At 32.8% G+C, this 18,690-nt stretch overlaps 1 protein-coding gene and 2 long non-coding RNA genes across 4 annotated transcripts in view; all 3 read right to left on the bottom strand.

Annotated features, from left to right (window-relative positions):
- LOC135847644 (aminopeptidase N-like) overlaps window positions 1-1,648 on the bottom strand; it is a 34,280-nt gene extending 32,632 nt beyond the window's left edge. Inside the window, exon 1 of the mRNA XM_065367277.1 lies at window positions 998-1,648. Coding sequence (XP_065223349.1) covers window positions 998-1,527 — 530 coding nt within the window. The 5' untranslated portion in view covers window positions 1,528-1,648. The remainder of the gene's footprint in view (window positions 1-997) is intronic.
- Window positions 1,649-2,715: 1,067 nt separating this feature from the next.
- On the bottom strand, window positions 2,716-13,829 carry LOC135846483 (uncharacterized). Its single transcript, XR_010558969.1, has 4 exons — window positions 13,672-13,829; window positions 9,235-12,905; window positions 7,783-8,446; window positions 2,716-3,016 (listed from the first exon to the last, which is right to left on the bottom strand). It is a non-coding gene; the product is annotated as an uncharacterized LOC135846483 (long non-coding RNA).
- A 2,674-nt stretch (window positions 13,830-16,503) lies between these two features.
- Window positions 16,504-18,294, bottom strand: LOC135846915 (uncharacterized). 2 transcript variants are annotated; one of them, XR_010559040.1, is made up of 3 exons: window positions 18,143-18,294; window positions 17,687-17,903; window positions 16,504-16,839 (listed from the first exon to the last, which is right to left on the bottom strand). It is a non-coding gene; the product is annotated as an uncharacterized LOC135846915 (long non-coding RNA). The 2 variants fall into 2 exon arrangements; XR_010559041.1 differs by lacking the exons at window positions 17,687-17,903; window positions 18,143-18,294 and adding an exon at window positions 17,053-17,680.
- Window positions 18,295-18,690: the final 396 nt, after the last annotated feature.

Below are 18,690 nucleotides of genomic sequence, written 5' to 3'. Positions count from 1 at the left end.
TTCGAATGCTGGACCCACCTGCAATGCAGGCTGCTTTGACAGTGCGCAAAAGATGGTACGAAATTTACCAATCAGATCCTGCGCTTCCTACAATCATGAAAAGACGAGTTCGCCAACGAATAAGGCAAAGAATCAGATTAGCCAAGTATTTGGATAATCCTGAGCGATTGAATGCTCCTAGTCCTAGACGTAAACGATCACCAAAGCAAACTGGTGTTAAAAAACGCAAGTCCAAAAGTGGATCGAGACAAGTGGACAAGAAATCCAGATTTGACTTCGAGGATACTGACTCCTCTGGAGCAATGAAACGACCTATGCGAATGTGAAACGCATTAAATCCAAGAATACCTAAGCTAAGAGTTGTAAATAATAATTTTTAAGAAGTTGAAATGTTGATGAAAAAATAATAATAAATTGAAAATCTTCACTTAATTAATCAGCTTACTTCATTTAATATCCTACAATAATATTAAGACATCAACTCGGAAAAATAAATTGCAATTATGATTCAAAGAAACAGCTAACTGGTGAGTCATACTCGATCGGATCTCAAGATAGATAATCTAAATAATACATTGACAATTTTCAAAAGATTTGGAACGGTCCAAGGTTGAAGAAATTTTGATTTTTTTTTAGTGGTAGGGAGGAAGACTGATTTTTTCCTTGGTATGTTTCATAAAATCCACTTTTATGGTATAATTCTGAAATTTCGGAAAATTTCTCAACTGTTCATTATGATGTGAAGATAGTTTCACTCATTGGGGGGGGGGGGCGGGGGATTTTTTACATACTAACTTTATCTATATCTGTGTTCTAAAAATGATTTTTAAAAATCTAACCCACAATAATTGGAATTTGGTACTTCTTGCTTATTTGTTCTGAGATAAATTACTTTTGAGAACTCTAGTTAAAAATAATAATTTTCCTCTCCCCTCCGTCACACTCCCATTTCACCCTCACTGAAAAAAAACTAATAAAGTTTAAATGACTGACTTACGTTTCTTTATCATCTGCGGTGTACGAACTGCGATAAAATCCTACCACATCCTGACCAATATCACCTTGAAACTCGATAATAAGACTATACTCGTTTCCAAAATCCAAATCTTGCGAGGTTTCCACAACCAGCAAATCATTAGTCTCATCAAACCCATGCGTATTAGTAACAGGTGTCTTAGTCGAATCAGTTTTCAATACTCTGATACTTTTGATGGTGAGTTTCTTACTATGTAGGATGATTTTACTAGTGGTGAATTTCACATAAATCGTGATTTCTACTTTACCAACGAAGGTGAACTTCTCCAAATCTGGTGCTATCCTGAGCTCGTAATTTGTCGGTATTACTTCATCGGTTAATCTGTAGATATCCCTAGAGTTTGCTGACTGATCAGGTTGTTGTCCATCTTGCAATCTGATTTGTTCCAAAGGAAAACTATTAAATGGCGCCGATGAGCCTTTGACTAGTAAAATATTACTCGAGGAGAATACGAAGCATAATATGAGTCGAAAATACCACATCGTGATCATTTTTCAGATCCGGAACGAATGTCGAAAAGATTGTCGCGACGATTCGAAGACCAAAATTTAAATGAGTTACGAAGAGTTTTAATTTCACGAGTTGGTTAATACCTACCTACTTGAATGCGAAAATATTTCGTGTTTCGAAAGCTTTTCAAAGAGAGACTCTTTATTTTTTGGCGAAGTAAGTAAATAAAGAACTGATTGTTCATTATGAATCATGCGACGTAATTTGAATTTACGTGAAATATTTGATCTGAAGAAGCTACCTACTGGTATCTTGGGGAGTTGTTAAGTGCAGTTTTCGAGTACTTATATTGGAGTAGAGATATTGGTTGAATTTGGTGACGATAATTTACATTATTGTGAGATTATATAATGACGTTTTGAAAGTAGGAAAATATTGCTTTCGACGAAGTGTATGAATCAAAGTAAATAAATTGGATTCGTTCATACCTATTTTTTGATTTTGATCAAGAATGTAGGTACGTATAGCCTAATGATGGAGTGGCTGAGGTGGTCATTTTGGATCGTGTGAATTTACGTTCGACTCGAGTGAGTTTTGCTTGTGATTTCAGGGAAATTAAATGTTTCGCTAGAGTTATCATCTTTGTATGCGCAGACATTTAGACAATGTAGTTGACAGTTCGATGAATGAATTTTACAGATTTTAAAAATGCTTGAAAAATTATTTCAAAGCTAAGGTCGTGGCAAAAAATGCGGAAATGTAGGTGTAGGTAAGTATTTGAAATGGTAATAGAAAATAATGTCGAGTACTTACAATCGAATTACGTAACACAACTCGTATGTTTGACAAATAATTCAAATAGATGGTAATTTACGTAAAACGAATATTTTCAGAATAGCTTATCAGTGGAATTTTATACGCATTGATCATACAGACAATTTCAGTCGATGTTCTCACTCTATTAAATCCTAAAAGGTTTTGAGGTAATGTTCCAAAGAAAAATTTTCAAAAATTATTAATTTTATTAGGTTGAAAAACTATGAAAAAATTGCCTCGAATGTGGCTCAAAAATTGAATTTTGAACTCTGTGATCAAATTCTAATGCATAATATGGGACCAGATTTCAATTGGTGTAGTCGATTGCAATCATCACCGAAGTGAAATGAGTCTAATTTTTCATTCATCTGTCAATTTCGTAGCGCATCGTTATAAAATTAAAAACACACGAATGATTATTTCGAACTTTGTATTTATATTATTGAACTTTCATAGTGTTATAGTGATGGATAATCGATTTAAAAACATTCATTATTGACAAGTAAAAAAATTAATTTAATTCATTTTTTAGGTACCTACTTACAAACTAGTTCTAAACCATATTTTTGTTGGCTGCTGTTGAAGGCATTAAGTTTGTGGTACAGGATCAGTGTTGGTAGGCTTTCCAAGGGAGGTTCATATTGTGGTGAGAAACTAATACATACTGAATTGAAAAATCGTGACTGAGAGGTACAGAATGTAGAAAAAGGCAATCTGTGAAAAATACAGAAAAAGAGTGAATAAATAATAATAAAGGTACCTGATGATTGGAAAAAATTAAAAACATTAGAATGTCCCATTTTAAAAAAAATTGAAGTTTTTGATTTTTGGACATGTTAAATATGCAACATTTGATTTCCTAGTACATCAATTGAGCCCTATTTTGAAGCTATTTTCACCTCTCCTAAAAATTTAGACATTGGCGAATTTTCGAGCTAACGCCAAACCAAGCCTAAAAATATCATATTTGAGTTAATTTCGATGAAATTCCTTAAAGCCGAAGTTATTTGGCGAGCTTCGAAACGAAAGGAGGGCTTTTCAGGCATGCGAGGCAAAATTGAGTGCTTTTTGGAAGTTTTGACGAACAAAGCACAAATTTCTTAGAAACTTTGGCAAAAATTACGACCATTTGACTATTTTATCAAAAAACTATTTCTTGAAAACTTTTACAATTTGTCGTCAACTCGTCAAAAATTGACACTTTCTGATAATTTTGATAAAAGCGAGAATTTTTTGACAATTTTAACAAAAACAGGCATTTTTTAAGCAATCGAGGCAAGAACAGGACTATTTGACAATTTTGGCAAAAATTGGCCACTTTTGACAATTTTACAAGAAATTGACATTTTCTGAAAATGGTGACAAAAATATTATACTTTTTATCAATTTTGTGCCAAAAATGGTCACTTTTTGACTGTTTTGCCAAACATTGACGCTTTTTACTAGTTTGCCAAAAATTGACACATTTGACTATTTTGCCAAAATTGACACATTTTGACTATTTTTCCAAATATTGACACTTTTGGACTATTTTTTCAAAAATGGCCACTCTTGGACTATTTTTCCAAAAAATGCACTTTTTGACAGTTTTTCCAGAAATTGACACTTTTTGACTATTACATATTCCAAAAATTGACACTTTTTGGCTATTTTTTAAAAATTGACACTTTTTGACAATTTTTTTCAAAAGTTGACTTTTTTAAACTATTTTTCCAGAAATGGACACTTTTTGACTATTTTTTCAAAAATCGACACTTTTTGACAATTTTTTTCAAAAGTTGACTTTTTTTGACGTTTTCAAATTGACACATTTTGACAAATTTCTCAGAAGTTGACTTTTGACAATTTTTTCAAAAATGGGCAGTTTTTGATGGTTTCTCCCAAAAGTTGACTTTCTTTGACTATTTTTCCAAAAATGGACACTTTGTACCGGGAGGGGATGCGCCCACAGCTTCCACCTAAAGGGAAGTTGTGCTCCGGAGGAAGTGGTATCACTGCCAATGGAAAGTTCCGTGGAAAGTTCCATAAGGCAGAGACATCTATTGGACTTGGTCCAAGGACCACTTCCGACATTGTAACTTGGGCAGAGCCAACAGTTTTAGTATAGCCGTACTCGCGTATAGTTATTATTATCATTGTGCTAGGGAAATCGTTTTAGGCCTTGTGCCATGTACATTTTATTAGCCTCGTTGTTTTGGCATTATAATTGTACTTTACTTGTTAAATACAATTGAATGCAAGTGCGCACCTCCGGTGATTATTTAATTTATTTCGAGTCGCATCGCGATATATGTTTCTTTCTGAACTCGTCTGTCAGAGCTAGAATTTGGGTTTCCTGAATTCACTTATGTGGGCTAGGTCAAAGACTTCACTTTCTGAAAGTAGAAGCAACCCCTGGACACCACAACTTTTTGACTATTTTTCCAAAAATTGACCTTTTTGACTTTTTTTTAAAAATTGACACTTTTTGACAATTTTTTCCAAAAGTTGACTTTGTTAAACTATTTTTTCAGAAATGGACACTTTTTGACTATTTTTTCAAAAATCGACACTTTTTGACAATTTTCTTCAAAATTCGACTTTTTTTAACAACGTTTCCAAATTGACACTTTTTGACTAATTTCTCAGAAGTTGACTTTTTCTGACAACTTTTCCAAACTGACACTTTTTTACCATTTTTCCAAAAATTGACACTTTGACGGTTTCTCCCAAAAGTTGACCTTCTTTGACTGACTATTTTTCCAAAAATGGATACTTTTTGACTATTTCTCCAAAAGTTGACTCTTTTTGACTATTTTTTCAAAAATGGACACTTTTTGACTATTTCTTAATGATTGACACTTTTGGACTATTTTCCCCAAAATTGACACTTTTTGCCAGTTTTACCCAAAAGTTGAACTTTTTTTGACTATTTCCCAAAAATTGACACTTTTTGACTTTTTCCCCAAAAATTGGTACTTTTTGACAGTTTTCCCCAAAAGTTGACATTCTTTGGACAACTTTTCCATAATTTGACACTTTTTCACTTGAGTAAATTTGGCAAAAAAAAAAAAAAAACAAACAAACAGTAGGTACCTTATCAATAAATGTTGCAAAAAACAATGCTTTAAACGCGAAAATAAATTTTTTTTCTGATGTTTATGGTGAGAGAGGGGTACAAAAAATTATGAGCTTACAGATTTCGAGAATTAGTTACCTCGCCCCCCAAAAAAGACATGATAAACATTTAAAGATCTGCTTATCTCACAGAGAAATTGGTAGTGCCAACGTCTTCTTTTATCAATGAGAAATATCGTGCTAACATTTTTTATCGTTTAAAAATGCTGGGCTTCTGGGCTTATCACTTATGTACATAGATTGTCGTTCTTAAACTACTTTTTATCGTTCAAGTGACTATCATTCAAAATTGACCATTTTCGACAACATGCTTTATTGCTTTTGAATTAAAATATTTTATTTATTCAGTCAAAGTTACGAAAATTTGTCCTGGAACATTACCAACTGTCCCGAACAGAATTTCACTATTTCCGGTCATTCTGAAGCCTCGAGTGCGATTTTAGATTTTTCCAAATCTTGAAATTTTTCAAGATGGCGTAGAAAATAATTTTGGGCACCTAAAAATCAACTTGTGGCTTATTCAGCACTCATTGAAGGAGTTTATCCAATCCATATTCAGCCCAATTCCACATTAGAATATTCCCAACGAAAATTGAAAAATGCGGTCAAGAAATATCATCGAGATTTCTGCTTGGAAATCGGCTCAAATGAGGTTAATTTACTTCAAACAGGTTGAGAATAAGCCAAAACTGGATTTGTAGCTGTTTACGTTTTAATTTTCATGATTTCTGGAAGAATTTAAAAATTCTTGAGAAATGAAAAATCCCACTGGAGCGCCCCAAAATAAATTTTTGTTCAAGTGCGTCGATGTTAGTTTCATGTCTAATTTCCAATATACTCGTAGGTACTTTTTTGAAAAAAGAAATAACTTGATAAAAAAAGATACAAATCACCGAGAATGTTAATTTCTCAAAAACTCGTCAAAAAGAAGAACATCATTTTGGGCAGCTGAAATTTTGATTGGTGGCGGCGGGAGGGAGCCAGTGGGGGTTAGACCAAGTTCTTTCTAAAACTCTTCGTCCTATTCGAATCTGAGGTGGGATATCTCACCAGGTCTCCTGATGACCTTATTTGCTTCAAGGAAGATGCAGGCTAAAAATCGGTGTTTTTCATCAAAATTTGATCTTTTCGGAGCAATTGGATAGGTATTTGTAGAGAAAGTTCAGAACTCGTTTAAGGCTCCAGAATTTCCTGAAAACTGGTGGTTTAGAGGTGTGGAGGGGGAAAGAAGGGTTGGCAGGGGGTATTAGATTGAAGCGAATATTCGCAATATTCGCATGATGCAATAATTCTTTGTGTAATTTTTTTTTATCAATTTGTGAAATGAGGAGCTGGATATCAAAACGCCGTAAGTCCATTTTGCAAAATTTTCAGAAATGAGGAAAAACTGTGGGGGGGTCGGGGGGAGTCGAAGGGGGTCAAATGTGGTATCAGAGGAAAGGGGAAGTCACCATGACCTCAAAACATGAAAGTGCCCAAATTTTTGAGAACCGGGGGGAACGTGGGAAGGGGGAGAAAAAAAGTTACTGCGTTTTGATCTGAAAAAAGACAGTTACTGCGTTTTGATCTGAAACTTGCTACAAAAATCACGCACATTTTATATCAAAACGCAGTAAATACACCGGCACTCTCTTATTGAAATAAAAACACATGGGTAGAGAACCATTTTAATGATTATTATCTATTAAATAGTAAAAAAAATATTCAAAATTAAAGCGCCGTTTGCCATAGTGACTGAGTCATGACACAAGATTTTGTTTTTTATGTTCAGGCCAAGTGTGATTATGATTGAACAATATGTTGGAAATTTTTTAAAAGTCTGTAGTTTCATTACCAACAGTAACCACCTTCTGAAATCAATGTTTACCAACCTTAAAACACAAAAAACGCTAAAAATAGTGTAGTTACTGCGTTTTGAAGTAAAATTGCTGGTTTTTACTGCGTTTTGAAGTAAATCTCAACTTTGAGTGGGATTTTCGAGATGAAGCATGGCAGATGGATTTACGACGATGGCTGCAATCGATTCCCCGTTGAATTTTACATAGGAAAACACTCTTATCTCAATTTTCATAAAAATGGACTTACGGCGTTTTGATATCCAGCTCCTCAAATTATTGCCATATTTGGCCAAATTTTGACAAATCATCAACTCTAAGTTGTAATGTACTTTTTAATGATTATTCATCTCGATTTATTAATCACCGAATGCGGATCCAAAAACTAATATGTACATATATTTTTTCTTTTCTTGTCTTGAAACTGATTATTGGACTTATTACTCAATTCAGATACATTTTACGTACATATGTTTTTAATTTCCTTTAATAGGTAATAATATGAAAAGAGAAAATAAAGAGGCTTACCATAATTTTTTTCTTCATGATTCTGCTGTGTTGCTGTGAAGATTTACCACCTGCGTATATGTATATTTTTCAATTGAAAAGAAAATATCTAGGTAGGTACTCGTGTTATTTATACGGGTATTTATGGCTTGTTTAAATGTTTTATCAAGTTGCTAATCAATTTGAGAGATTTTATTACGCTCGAATGAAGTTTTCATCGATAATTCATGTTACATTTATACGTACCTACTCGTATAAGCTATCAAATCGAGTACCTATCTAAACGTTCTACAGACTCGAGAAGATTTTTATCGAATGAAATTCACCACCTAAAGTTTTCTAATTTTATTTGTGTGGATTTGCTTTTTTTTTGTTTCGTGTACTTCATTATTACCTTAATGTTATGGCTATATAATTGTGTACATAGGTATTTAAAATGCCATAATATCCCGACAGAATTATTTATAAGCGAATACAATCCACATTACTTTTTATTCATAATCTTAAGTAAAGTATTTATCTGAAAGCTTTTTATTTGGGCATCCAACAGCTGTTTCCTGGCCTGAAACTGTCGTGATTGAGCCCACAAAGTCGGCTTTTCAGTCTCCGTAGTGAACTTCTCGTAGTATGGGAAACTGTAGACTTGATCAGCCATGGCCAATACGCACAAAACGCAGACTACGATCTGTGGAAAATTTAAAAAGTGAGCTGGTAAATAAAACGTCAAGAAGTAATGAAAAAACGCATTAAAATTCCTCAATTTGAAATTTCGACGTATCGAGAAAAGTAGAAATTTGTTTAGGAGGTTGGATCGAGCGAGGGGAGATAACCATCATTTTGTTGATTGAGAGTTCCAATGTTTAGACCGAAAAGTTGAAAAAATTGAAGATCTTATGTGATAATTATCGAGAAAAGACGTTTGGTGAAATACCTGAAAATTTCTACGACTTTTTCATCAATTTTTTCCTTATTTAATTCGACGATGTTTTTCTCATTTTAATTATTTTTTTTAGTCAATTTTTTCTGGTACCAACTGTTGTGGTTTTCAAATACCTATGTAATAATTCCATCCATATTTTGTTCAACTTTTCAGATAGGTACCTATCTATAATTCAAAAAATTATTAAATTATAACGTTAGACATTTTTATTCATACTTTGGGTAATTTTGGCGGTTTAAAAAAATATTATTTTGATTTTATTTTGGGCATTTTTTTTCATTTTTTAAAAAATGTCTACTAATTGAAATTTTTTGTTATAAAATCACTATTTTGATGATAAATTGAGAACACAATGTAGGTACCGAAATGTCAACCAGCAAGTTCAATATTTGATTCATTTTGAAATAAAATAAATTAATAGGTAAATTCCAAAGAGTTGAAAAAATAATAGGTATAATAGAAAGACATGCCTATAAAATGCTAGCAACTAATTAGATATAGGTATGTAATATAGTTTATTATAAAAAGCTTACCAATGTAATTTTCGACATAATGTTTCACTTTTCACTAAAAAAAATTGAATATATGGGTAGGTTAGATTCCTACGTTTAACTATATCTCATTACCGAATTGAAAAGAAATGTAGAGAATATATAACTGCACAGTGTATTTATGCGATATTATATCGAGTTAGAAAATTCCTAGGATTTATAAGCGTAATCATAATTAATCATAATCAGTGAAAATTAACACATTTCGAATTGATTGGATTTTGTTTAATGTGTATTATAGGGAGATTTTACTACAGATAGGTCTATTGATGGTTAAATATATAAGTCTAGTCTAGGTTGAGTGTACCTAGTGCTCTCAGGGAAGTATCTATGGTAATCAAGCTAGAAAATAATCTATCTACATTTACTATCTTATCAAGTCCCCTCGGTGTGTTGGGGGGCTTACCCTAGATAATAAAATGATATGTGGACTTATGTCGGATCCTGAGGGGGAGGCTATACCCTCGGGCCTTATACCACCGTCATAAGTGGGACAAACAGGGTTTAATATCACTGTAAGGCTGTCGTAAATACATGAGGCATCGGATATTTATGTAAATAAGAAAGTCAAATTAACTTCAAACACATTGTATTGTGATTAAACTTGTTTTACAATGATTTATTGTGGTTTTATGAACAATAGGTATTGGCACCCCTGTGTAGGGATGGGTCAAGAATATCCTTATGGTACCCTCTGCCTGTTGTAAAAGACGACTAAAAGAGGACCAGGCAAGCGCGGAGGCCTAGATAGCAGCCCTATCACCGTGATATGTCTGGCATGGCTGGTAACCAAGTCAGACAAAAATCAACCTTACTCAAAACTCACAAACAACAGAAAACGGATGGAACTATGGGATCCCAGGCGGAGATGAACCCCTGGTTAAAATAAAAACACACGCTAACGAAAGGAAAATGCAAATTCGGAAAATGGAATGTAAGAGGATATGCAGCCAAGGAAGCAGAAATAAACGGAATTCCAAGCAGCAGAAATATAGACTTTGCTGTGATGTCTGAAACAAAGAAGAAAGGAAGTGGAACAATTGAATCTGGAAATTACATTGTTATCTACAGTGGAGTCGACAAGAAAACCAGAGCTGCAGGCGGAGTGATGTTACACATACATAATAAACACCGCAAAAACATCGACTCATACAACATATGGCATGAAAGAATTGTATCAGCAAGGATGAGATTGAAAAAAGACTTTCTTACAATAATTGGAGTATATGCACCCAAAGAGGGAAGAGAGGAACAAAGCTAAGAGTTCTACAAGCAACTACAGAGGGCAGCAGAAGCAGTAAATCCAGAAGATAAATTGGTAATAGCAGGAGACTTGAATGCTCAGGTAGGAGATAAGCAAGTAAAGACAGTAACTGGTATGTATGGAACAGAAGGAATGAATACAAATGGGAAGAGACTGATAGATTTTTGCACTTTCAAGGACTAAGAATCATGAATACATTCTACCAACACAAGGAAGATCACAAGATGACATGGAGCAATACAAGAGGACAAAGCTCAATGATCGTCCATTTTATAGCCAATGAAAATGCCGCAAAGAAATTCTTGGATATAAGAACATACAGAGGTCTAGAAATAGGCACTGACCATCTTTTTGTTCAAGGAGTAATGAGAATGGAAACAACAAGAATACCAGCCAGGAAAAATGAAAAGAAGATCAACACAAGAGCCCTGGATGACCCAACCAACCAAGAGCTGTACCAAAGACGGATGAACATCATTAGTCAAGAGATACCAACAAGCCAGGACATAGAAGAAGAATGGAAAAATATCAAATCCATTGTGACAAAAGTGGCAAAAGAAAGCTTAGGAATGGTTCCTTGCAGAATTGGGGCAAAACGAAATAAAGAATTGGGACAACGAAATCCAAGAACTCATACAAAAGAAAAGACAGGCATTTAGAAAATTCATGAGCACAAAAAGCGAGGTTGATGGTGAAGAATATCGAAAACAGTCGGCAAAAGTCAAGAGAAAGTCCAGGAAATTACAGAGAGAGAGAGCTGGGAAAATTTCATCACATTCCTTGAGCATGACACATACAAATTAAGGCCAAAGGTGTACAAGATGATAAGGAGAATTGACACAAATTTTAACAAGAGTGGGTTTGCCAAAGATTAAAATCAATGATGCAAAGGAATATTTTGAAGAACTCTGGGGTGATGAAAATGCACAAGCTACAAAGATAGAAGATGAAATCAGAGAAACAGAGGACAGAATTTCATTTAAAGAGCTACAAGAAGCATTGAAAATGGCAAAAAATGCAAAAGCTCCAGGAGAAGATGGCATACCAACAGAATTGTACAAATATGCAAGTGTTGAATTTAAAAGAAGACTACTGGAATTCCTAAATAGGATGTACCAAGAAGAAAAGGTACCTGAAGATTTCAAAACAGCAATTGTAATACCACTGTTCAAGAAAGGCGATATGTCAAACCTGAAAAACTACCGAGGATTAAGTCTACTCAACACCTGCTACAAGATATATGCGAAAATACTGACAAAACAACTGGCAGAGCATGCAGAAGAAAAGCTGTCAGAAAGTCAAAACGGATTTAGAAAAGGAAGATCATGCACTGACGCAAGTTATACAGTAAAACTACTGATGGAAAAAAGGATCGAATACAACCTAGAAACACACATGTGCTTCATAGACCTGGAAAAAGCATATGATAGGGTTACTAGAAAAAAACTGTTTGAAGTCCTAGAAGATGAAGAGATAACATATAAAATGCAAAAGGTGATAAACAGCATATATAAGAACACTAGAATAAGAGTACGAATTGGAAATAAACTCTCAGAACAAGCAGAAATAAACAGAGGAGTTCGCCAGGGATGTCCACTGTCTTGTGTTTTATTCAACATGTATATGGATCACATGGTAAAAGAATGGCAGAAAATGAAGCCAAAAGGAATCAAGACAGACAGAAGGTAAGAAATATCAACAGTATTATTCGCAGATGATCAAGCAGTACTAGCTGAAACAGAAGATGACCTACAGAGATCAATGTATAATTTAACAAAGACATTAGAAAAGTATGATATGAGAATATCATCAGAGAAAACAAAAACAATGGCCTTCAAAGGAAAGGAGCCAGTAAGAAGTAAGATTGTAATAAATGGAAAAATCATTGAACAGGTCAATAATTTCAATAAGCTATCAAATTGAGTACCTATCAATAAGCGTTCTACAGACTCGAGAAGATTTTCATCAAATGAATTTTTTTCATGCACTTCATTATTACCTATATAAATACCTACTCGATTAAATAATTATGGACTTGAAATTTTTATTACCTAATATTATGGTTAAATTGTGTACCTAGGTATTATTTATAAGAGAATAATCTTTTCACTCTGAGTAATTAAATGTAAACAATACTAGGCTTGACTAATTACTAAGACAAATACAATCCACATTACTTATTATACCTAAACTTAGGTATACTATTTATCAAATCCCTTTTCAATTTATCACCCATTTGCTGTTTCATGATCTGATACGGTCGTCGATCATACAAAGTCTGCTTTTCAGTCGACGTAGTGTACCTATCAGGATCATAGGATGGCATCCAATATGGCAAACTGTAGACTTGATAAGCCATGGCCAATACGCACAAAACGCTGAATACGATCTGTGGAAAATTTAAAAAGTGAGCTGGTAAATAAAACGCAAATAATCTGTAATGAAAAAAGCATTGAAATTCCTCTACCTATTTGACATTCTGTATCGAAAAAAAAGATTATTTCTAGGAGGGTGGAGTGAGGGGAGATATCCATCATTTTGTTGATAGAATTCCAATTTTTAGACCGAGAAGTTGACAGAATTGAAGGTCTTATCCGATAATTATCGAGAAAAGAGGTTTGGTAAAATACCTGAAAATTTCGACGACTTTTTCATCAATTTTTTCCTTATTCAATTCGGCGATTTTTTTCTCATTTTAATTATTTTTTTTAGTCAGTTTTTTCTGGTACCAACACTTGTTATGGTTTTCAAATAATAATTCCATCCATAGGTAACCAGTTTGTTCAACTGTTTAGGTAGGTACCTATCTATTTATTAGATTATTTAATGATATGTATCTTCAGACATTTTTATTCATATTTTGGGTAATTTTGATTTTATTTTGGGAATTTTTTTTCATTTTTTAAAAATGAAGTAGATGTGCCTACTGATTGAAATTTTTTGTTATAAAATATTTATTTTGATGATAAATTGAGAACACAATATACCGAAATGTCAACCAGCAAGTTCAATTTGATTCATTTTGAAATAAAATAAGTAAATTACCGGTAATAAATTACAAAGAGTTGAAAAAATAATAGGTAATAGAAAGACATGTCTATAAAATGCTAGCAACTAATTAAATAGGATGTAATAGTTTATTATAAAAAGCTTACCAATGTAACTTTCGACATAATGTTTCACTTTTCACTAAAAAAAATTTGAATATATGTGTAGGTAGACAACTACTTACGTTTAACTATATCTCATAATCGAATTGAAAAGAAATGTAGAGAATAACTGCAGTGTGTATTTATGCGATATTATATCGAGTTGCAAAATTCCTAGAATTTATAAACGTAATCATAATGAATCATAATCAGTATGAAAATAAACACATTTCAAATTGATTTGATTATTTGTTTAATGCACTAAATGCTTGTACTTTTATGGACGAGTTATCAAAAGATATGCATAAATGTTGACGTTTCACTGACCTTTTGATAACCCATGGAAGAATGTTTTTCTATACACGGTATAAGAGAACTTCTGACAATGACTCGTATTCAAGGCAAGCCGGTTCGGTACCTTTTTTACCAGATGAATTTTCAAAGTAGATGAACGCTTCATTCGTTTTGCAAAAAATCTGAATTTTTTGGAGCGTTTTTGAGGCACAAAAATTAATTTGGCTTCTCATAGGTACGCTGAGTTCTGAAAAAAGTTTAATTTGTATTTTAGAAGTTCCACAATGGAATGGGGGGAGGGGGCATTCCAATAAACTGCAATGCAACATTAAAAAGTGGTCATGCGACCTATCAAAATAGGTTAAAATTTTGCAAGGGATTCACATATTTTTACCAAAATGTTTTTTGAACTTTTCTGAAAAATTTTTGAACTCAAGCTTGTGACGATGATTTTTTAAATCCTTGAAGAAGGTGTCATGTCAACTATCAAAGTGGATAACATAAAACTTATGCAGGAAATCAAAAATTTACTTACATCAAAATTTTTTCAAAGCATTTTTTAAGATTTTGCAGCCTCAAATGGAGTAAATTTTTCGAGTGATTATGAAAAAGTGTCATACTACCCATCAAAATCAGTCCATACAAAGCCGTTTGAACTTGAAAATTGAAAAAAGAAGTCGATGATTAGTTCATTTACGTCTTGATTAATTCCTGGAATTTGAAATTTTCAAGAGACATTAAAAATACATGTAAGTATTTTATCAGAAAACTATTTCTTGAAAACTTTTACAATTTGTCATCAACTCGTCAAAAATTGACACTTTCTGATAATTTTGATAAAATCGAGAATTTTTTTGACAATTTTAACAAAAACAGGATTTTTTGAGCAATCGAGGCAAGAACAGGACTATTTAACAATTTTGGCAAAAATTGGCCTCTTTTGACAATTTTACCAGAAATCGACATTTTCTGGAAATGTTAGACACGTTTTATCAAAAGTGCCAAAAATGGACACTTCTTGACGATTTTTCCAAAAATTGACACTTTTTGACTGTTTTTCCAAGAATTGACAATTTTTGACTATTTTTCTAAAAATTGACACTTTTTGACTATTTTTTAAAAAGTTGACACTTTTTTTTACTATTTTTCCTTTCTGAAAATTTTGATAAAAACGGGAATTTTTTGAGCAGTTGGGGCAAGAACAGGACTATTTAACAATTTTGGCAATAATTGGTCTCTTTTGACAATTTTACCAGAAATTGACATTTTCTGAAAATGTTGACAAAAATAGCCACTTTTTATCAATTGTGCCAAAAATGGACACTTTTTGACTGTTTTTCCAAAAATTGACACTTTTTGACTGTTTTTCTAAAAGTTGACTTTTTTTGACAACTTTTCCAAACTGACACTTTTTGACAGTTTCCAAAAGTTGACACTTTTTGACTTGAGTAAATTTGGCGAAAAAAACAAAAAAAAACAAAATCTTATGAATAAATTTTACAAAAAACAAGGCTCGAAACGCGAAAATCAATTTTTTTAGATGTTTAAGGTGAGAGAAGAGTACAAAAAATTATGAGCTTACAGATTTCGAGAATTAGTGACCCCCTCCCCCCCAAAAAAAGACGCGACCAAACATTAAGACCTGTTTATCTCACAGAGAAATTGGTAGTGCCAACTGCCAACGTCTTCTTTTATCAATGACAGAATAAATATAACGCTAACATTTTTTATCGTTTAAAAATGCTGGGCTTACCACTTACGTATGTAGATTGACGTTCTTAAACCAATTTTTATCGTTCAAATGACTATCATTCAAAATTGTCCATTTTCGACACCATTCTTTTTATTTTACTTATTCAGTCAAAGTTACAAAAATTTGTCCTGAAACTAATACCAACTGTTCCGAACAGAATTTCACTATTTCTGGTCATTCTAAAGCCTCGAGTGCGATTTTAGATTTTTCCAAATTTTAACATTTTTCAAGAAGACGTGGAAAATAATTTGGGCACCTAAATATTGACTTTTCGCTTATTCAGCATCCCATTCATCCATGTTCGGCCCAATTTAAAGGTTAAGAATATTTTCAATGAAAACTGAAAAATTCATTCAAAAAATATCGTCGAGATTTCCGCTTGGAAATCGGCCCTAATGAAGATAAATCACTTCAAACAGGTTCAGAATACGCCCAAACTGGATTTTTAACAGTTCACATTTTAATTTGGTAGGTACATGCTTTCTGGAAAAATTTAAAAATTCTTGAGAAATTGAAAATCTCGCTGAGGCTCCCCAAAATAACCAGAAGTGGTGAATTTTGGTTCGAGGGCATCGATGTTAGTTTCATGTCAAAAAAATACAAATCACCGAAGGTAAATTCATTTTCAATATTCATATCATTTTTTTTTCTTTCTTTTTTTTAAAATAAAGGATAATTTTCAAAAATTATTCAACTGTAGACGAAAATATCCTTAAGAAACTTGCTAAAGATTTTTGAATAATTGTTTGCATGGCAGCTTTTTAAAACCTGACATTAAAAAAAGTCGAATGATTATTTGAACTTTGTATTTCTATAAATCATGGTTTTGTAATCAATCGTTAACATTCTTACTAAATTAAAAAAAATATGTATAAGTAAGAAAAGTTGTTAAAAAAAATGAATTGCATCGAATTTATTCTACCAACTTCTTTTAGCCCAAGTTCTTGATCATTTTTTTATTTCCTGATGCTGGTGGGATTATTGAATTTTTATGCAGTATGGGATTTGTGTTGTTAGGCCTCCAAAGAACAGGGCATTCTCTATGGCCATTTTGCCCATAACAGTATTGCTGTGGTAAACTATAACATCATCACGATTGCGACCCAAAACAAGTAATAAATAGCGATCTGTGAAAAATAGATCAGTAAAAGTGTAAGTAAATGTAAGTAAGGTAACAATGATTATGATTAAAACAAAAAAAAAAAAAAAAACAAAAAAAACACACAACTAAGTAGGTACAAAAAGATCAAAAACTTTCAAGCTCCTGTTTCTCGTGTACGTACTCAAATTCAATAAAATCCAAAGAAATTTGTAAGCAAATGAAAAATAAAAAGCCTTACCGGGATGAATACTATATTTTTACTTCTCATTATGATTTTGTTGCGTTACTGTGAGAATTCACTGAGGAAAAGAGGATACTTTCAACTGCCTTATTTTCGGATTGAAATTATTAAAAGATACGTACTCGTCTAAATTGTAAGTATTTAGGTATACCTAGTTTATTTTATCGTGAGTTGCTGATTAATTCGAGAGATTATGGACGTTTTCATCGATAATTTATCTTTTAGTACCTATGCGTAGGTAGGTACCTACCTATCGAGGCGGATCGGAAAAAAAGATATTCAGCATTTTGACGAAAGTTGGTGGGGAAGTTTACGTTGAGTGAGAGACTGCCCAAAAAATTTGGAGCCCCCTGGCTGTCCAGAGGGCTGAGCCAGGGGTCATCAAAGTGGGATCATTTTCGAAAAAACTATTGCAAAAAATGAATTAATGAGCCCATCGTTTTCACATATTAATCCATACTTGTAGTAGCTTTTTATAACATTAAAAACACTCGAATGATTATTTGAACTTTGTATGTATTTCCATTTCACGGTTTTGCAATCAATTAATAACATATTTAAGTATGTACTTCAGCAAAGTTGGTAAAAAAAAAGAAAGAAAAAACAATCGAATCTAATTCATTCTACTAACTTGTTTTAGCCCATATTTTTGATCATTTTTTTATCGATAGGTACTGATGCTGTTGCCAATATTGAATTTTTATGTGTACCTATGGGCTATGGGATTGGTGTAGTTTGGCCTCCAAAGGACAGAGTACTCTCTATGGCCGTTTCATCCGTAACATTACTGCTGTGGTAAACTATAACATCATTGTGAGTGTAACGTACAAAATGTAGCCAAAAGCGATCTGTGAAAAATAGAGTGAAAGTGTTTAAGTTAATGCGAGTAAAGTAAATTATTATAATTATAATTTTTTTAAAAAAGTTCAAAACTCTAGAGCTCCTCATATTATTATATTTTTTTGAATTTCGAGCAGTTTTATTCAGTTTTGTCAAGGTTTATGGCAGGCTTAACCAATTTCACGTGTTCTCAATTTCAATAAAATCTAAAGAAATTTGTATGAAAATGAAAAATAAAAAGGCTTACCGGGAGTAATATTAGACCTTTCATGATGATTTTGTTGTGTTAGATACTGTAAAGATTCACTGAGGAAAAGAGGATGCTTTCAACTGTCTTATTTTCGAATTGAAATTAAAACATGTACTTACTCGTCTAAATTGTATTTTTATGCTTTATTTTATCGACTTGCTGATTAATTCGAGAGATTTTATTACGCTCGATTGAAGTTTTTATCTTCAATTCATCTTTTAGTATATGTAGGTAGGTACCTACCTATTAAGGTGAATCTAAAAACATTTACTCTGGATTTTGACGAAAATTGGTGGGACAGTTTACGTTGAGTGAGAGACTATCCAGAAAAATTTTAAACCCCTAAGCTGTTCAGAGAGCTGAGCCAGGGGTCCTCAAAGTTGGGTCATTTTTGAAAAAATCTCGTTTTGGCCACTTTTGAGTACCTGTAAAAGCCTGTTCAATCTCTCTATCACCCTCCTCAAAAGTTTCAATTTGAATTTTTGGACCTTGCGTTCACTCATTGAATTCAAAATTCAATAACACTTTAGCCTTCTTAAATTTTT

This window comes from Planococcus citri, chromosome 5, assembly GCF_950023065.1.
Source record: "Planococcus citri chromosome 5, ihPlaCitr1.1, whole genome shotgun sequence".
Classification (NCBI taxonomy): Eukaryota; Metazoa; Arthropoda; class Insecta; order Hemiptera; family Pseudococcidae; genus Planococcus; species Planococcus citri.
The sequence above is the reverse complement of the archived record's forward strand: the minus strand, read 5'-3'. Positions and strand labels throughout refer to the sequence as shown.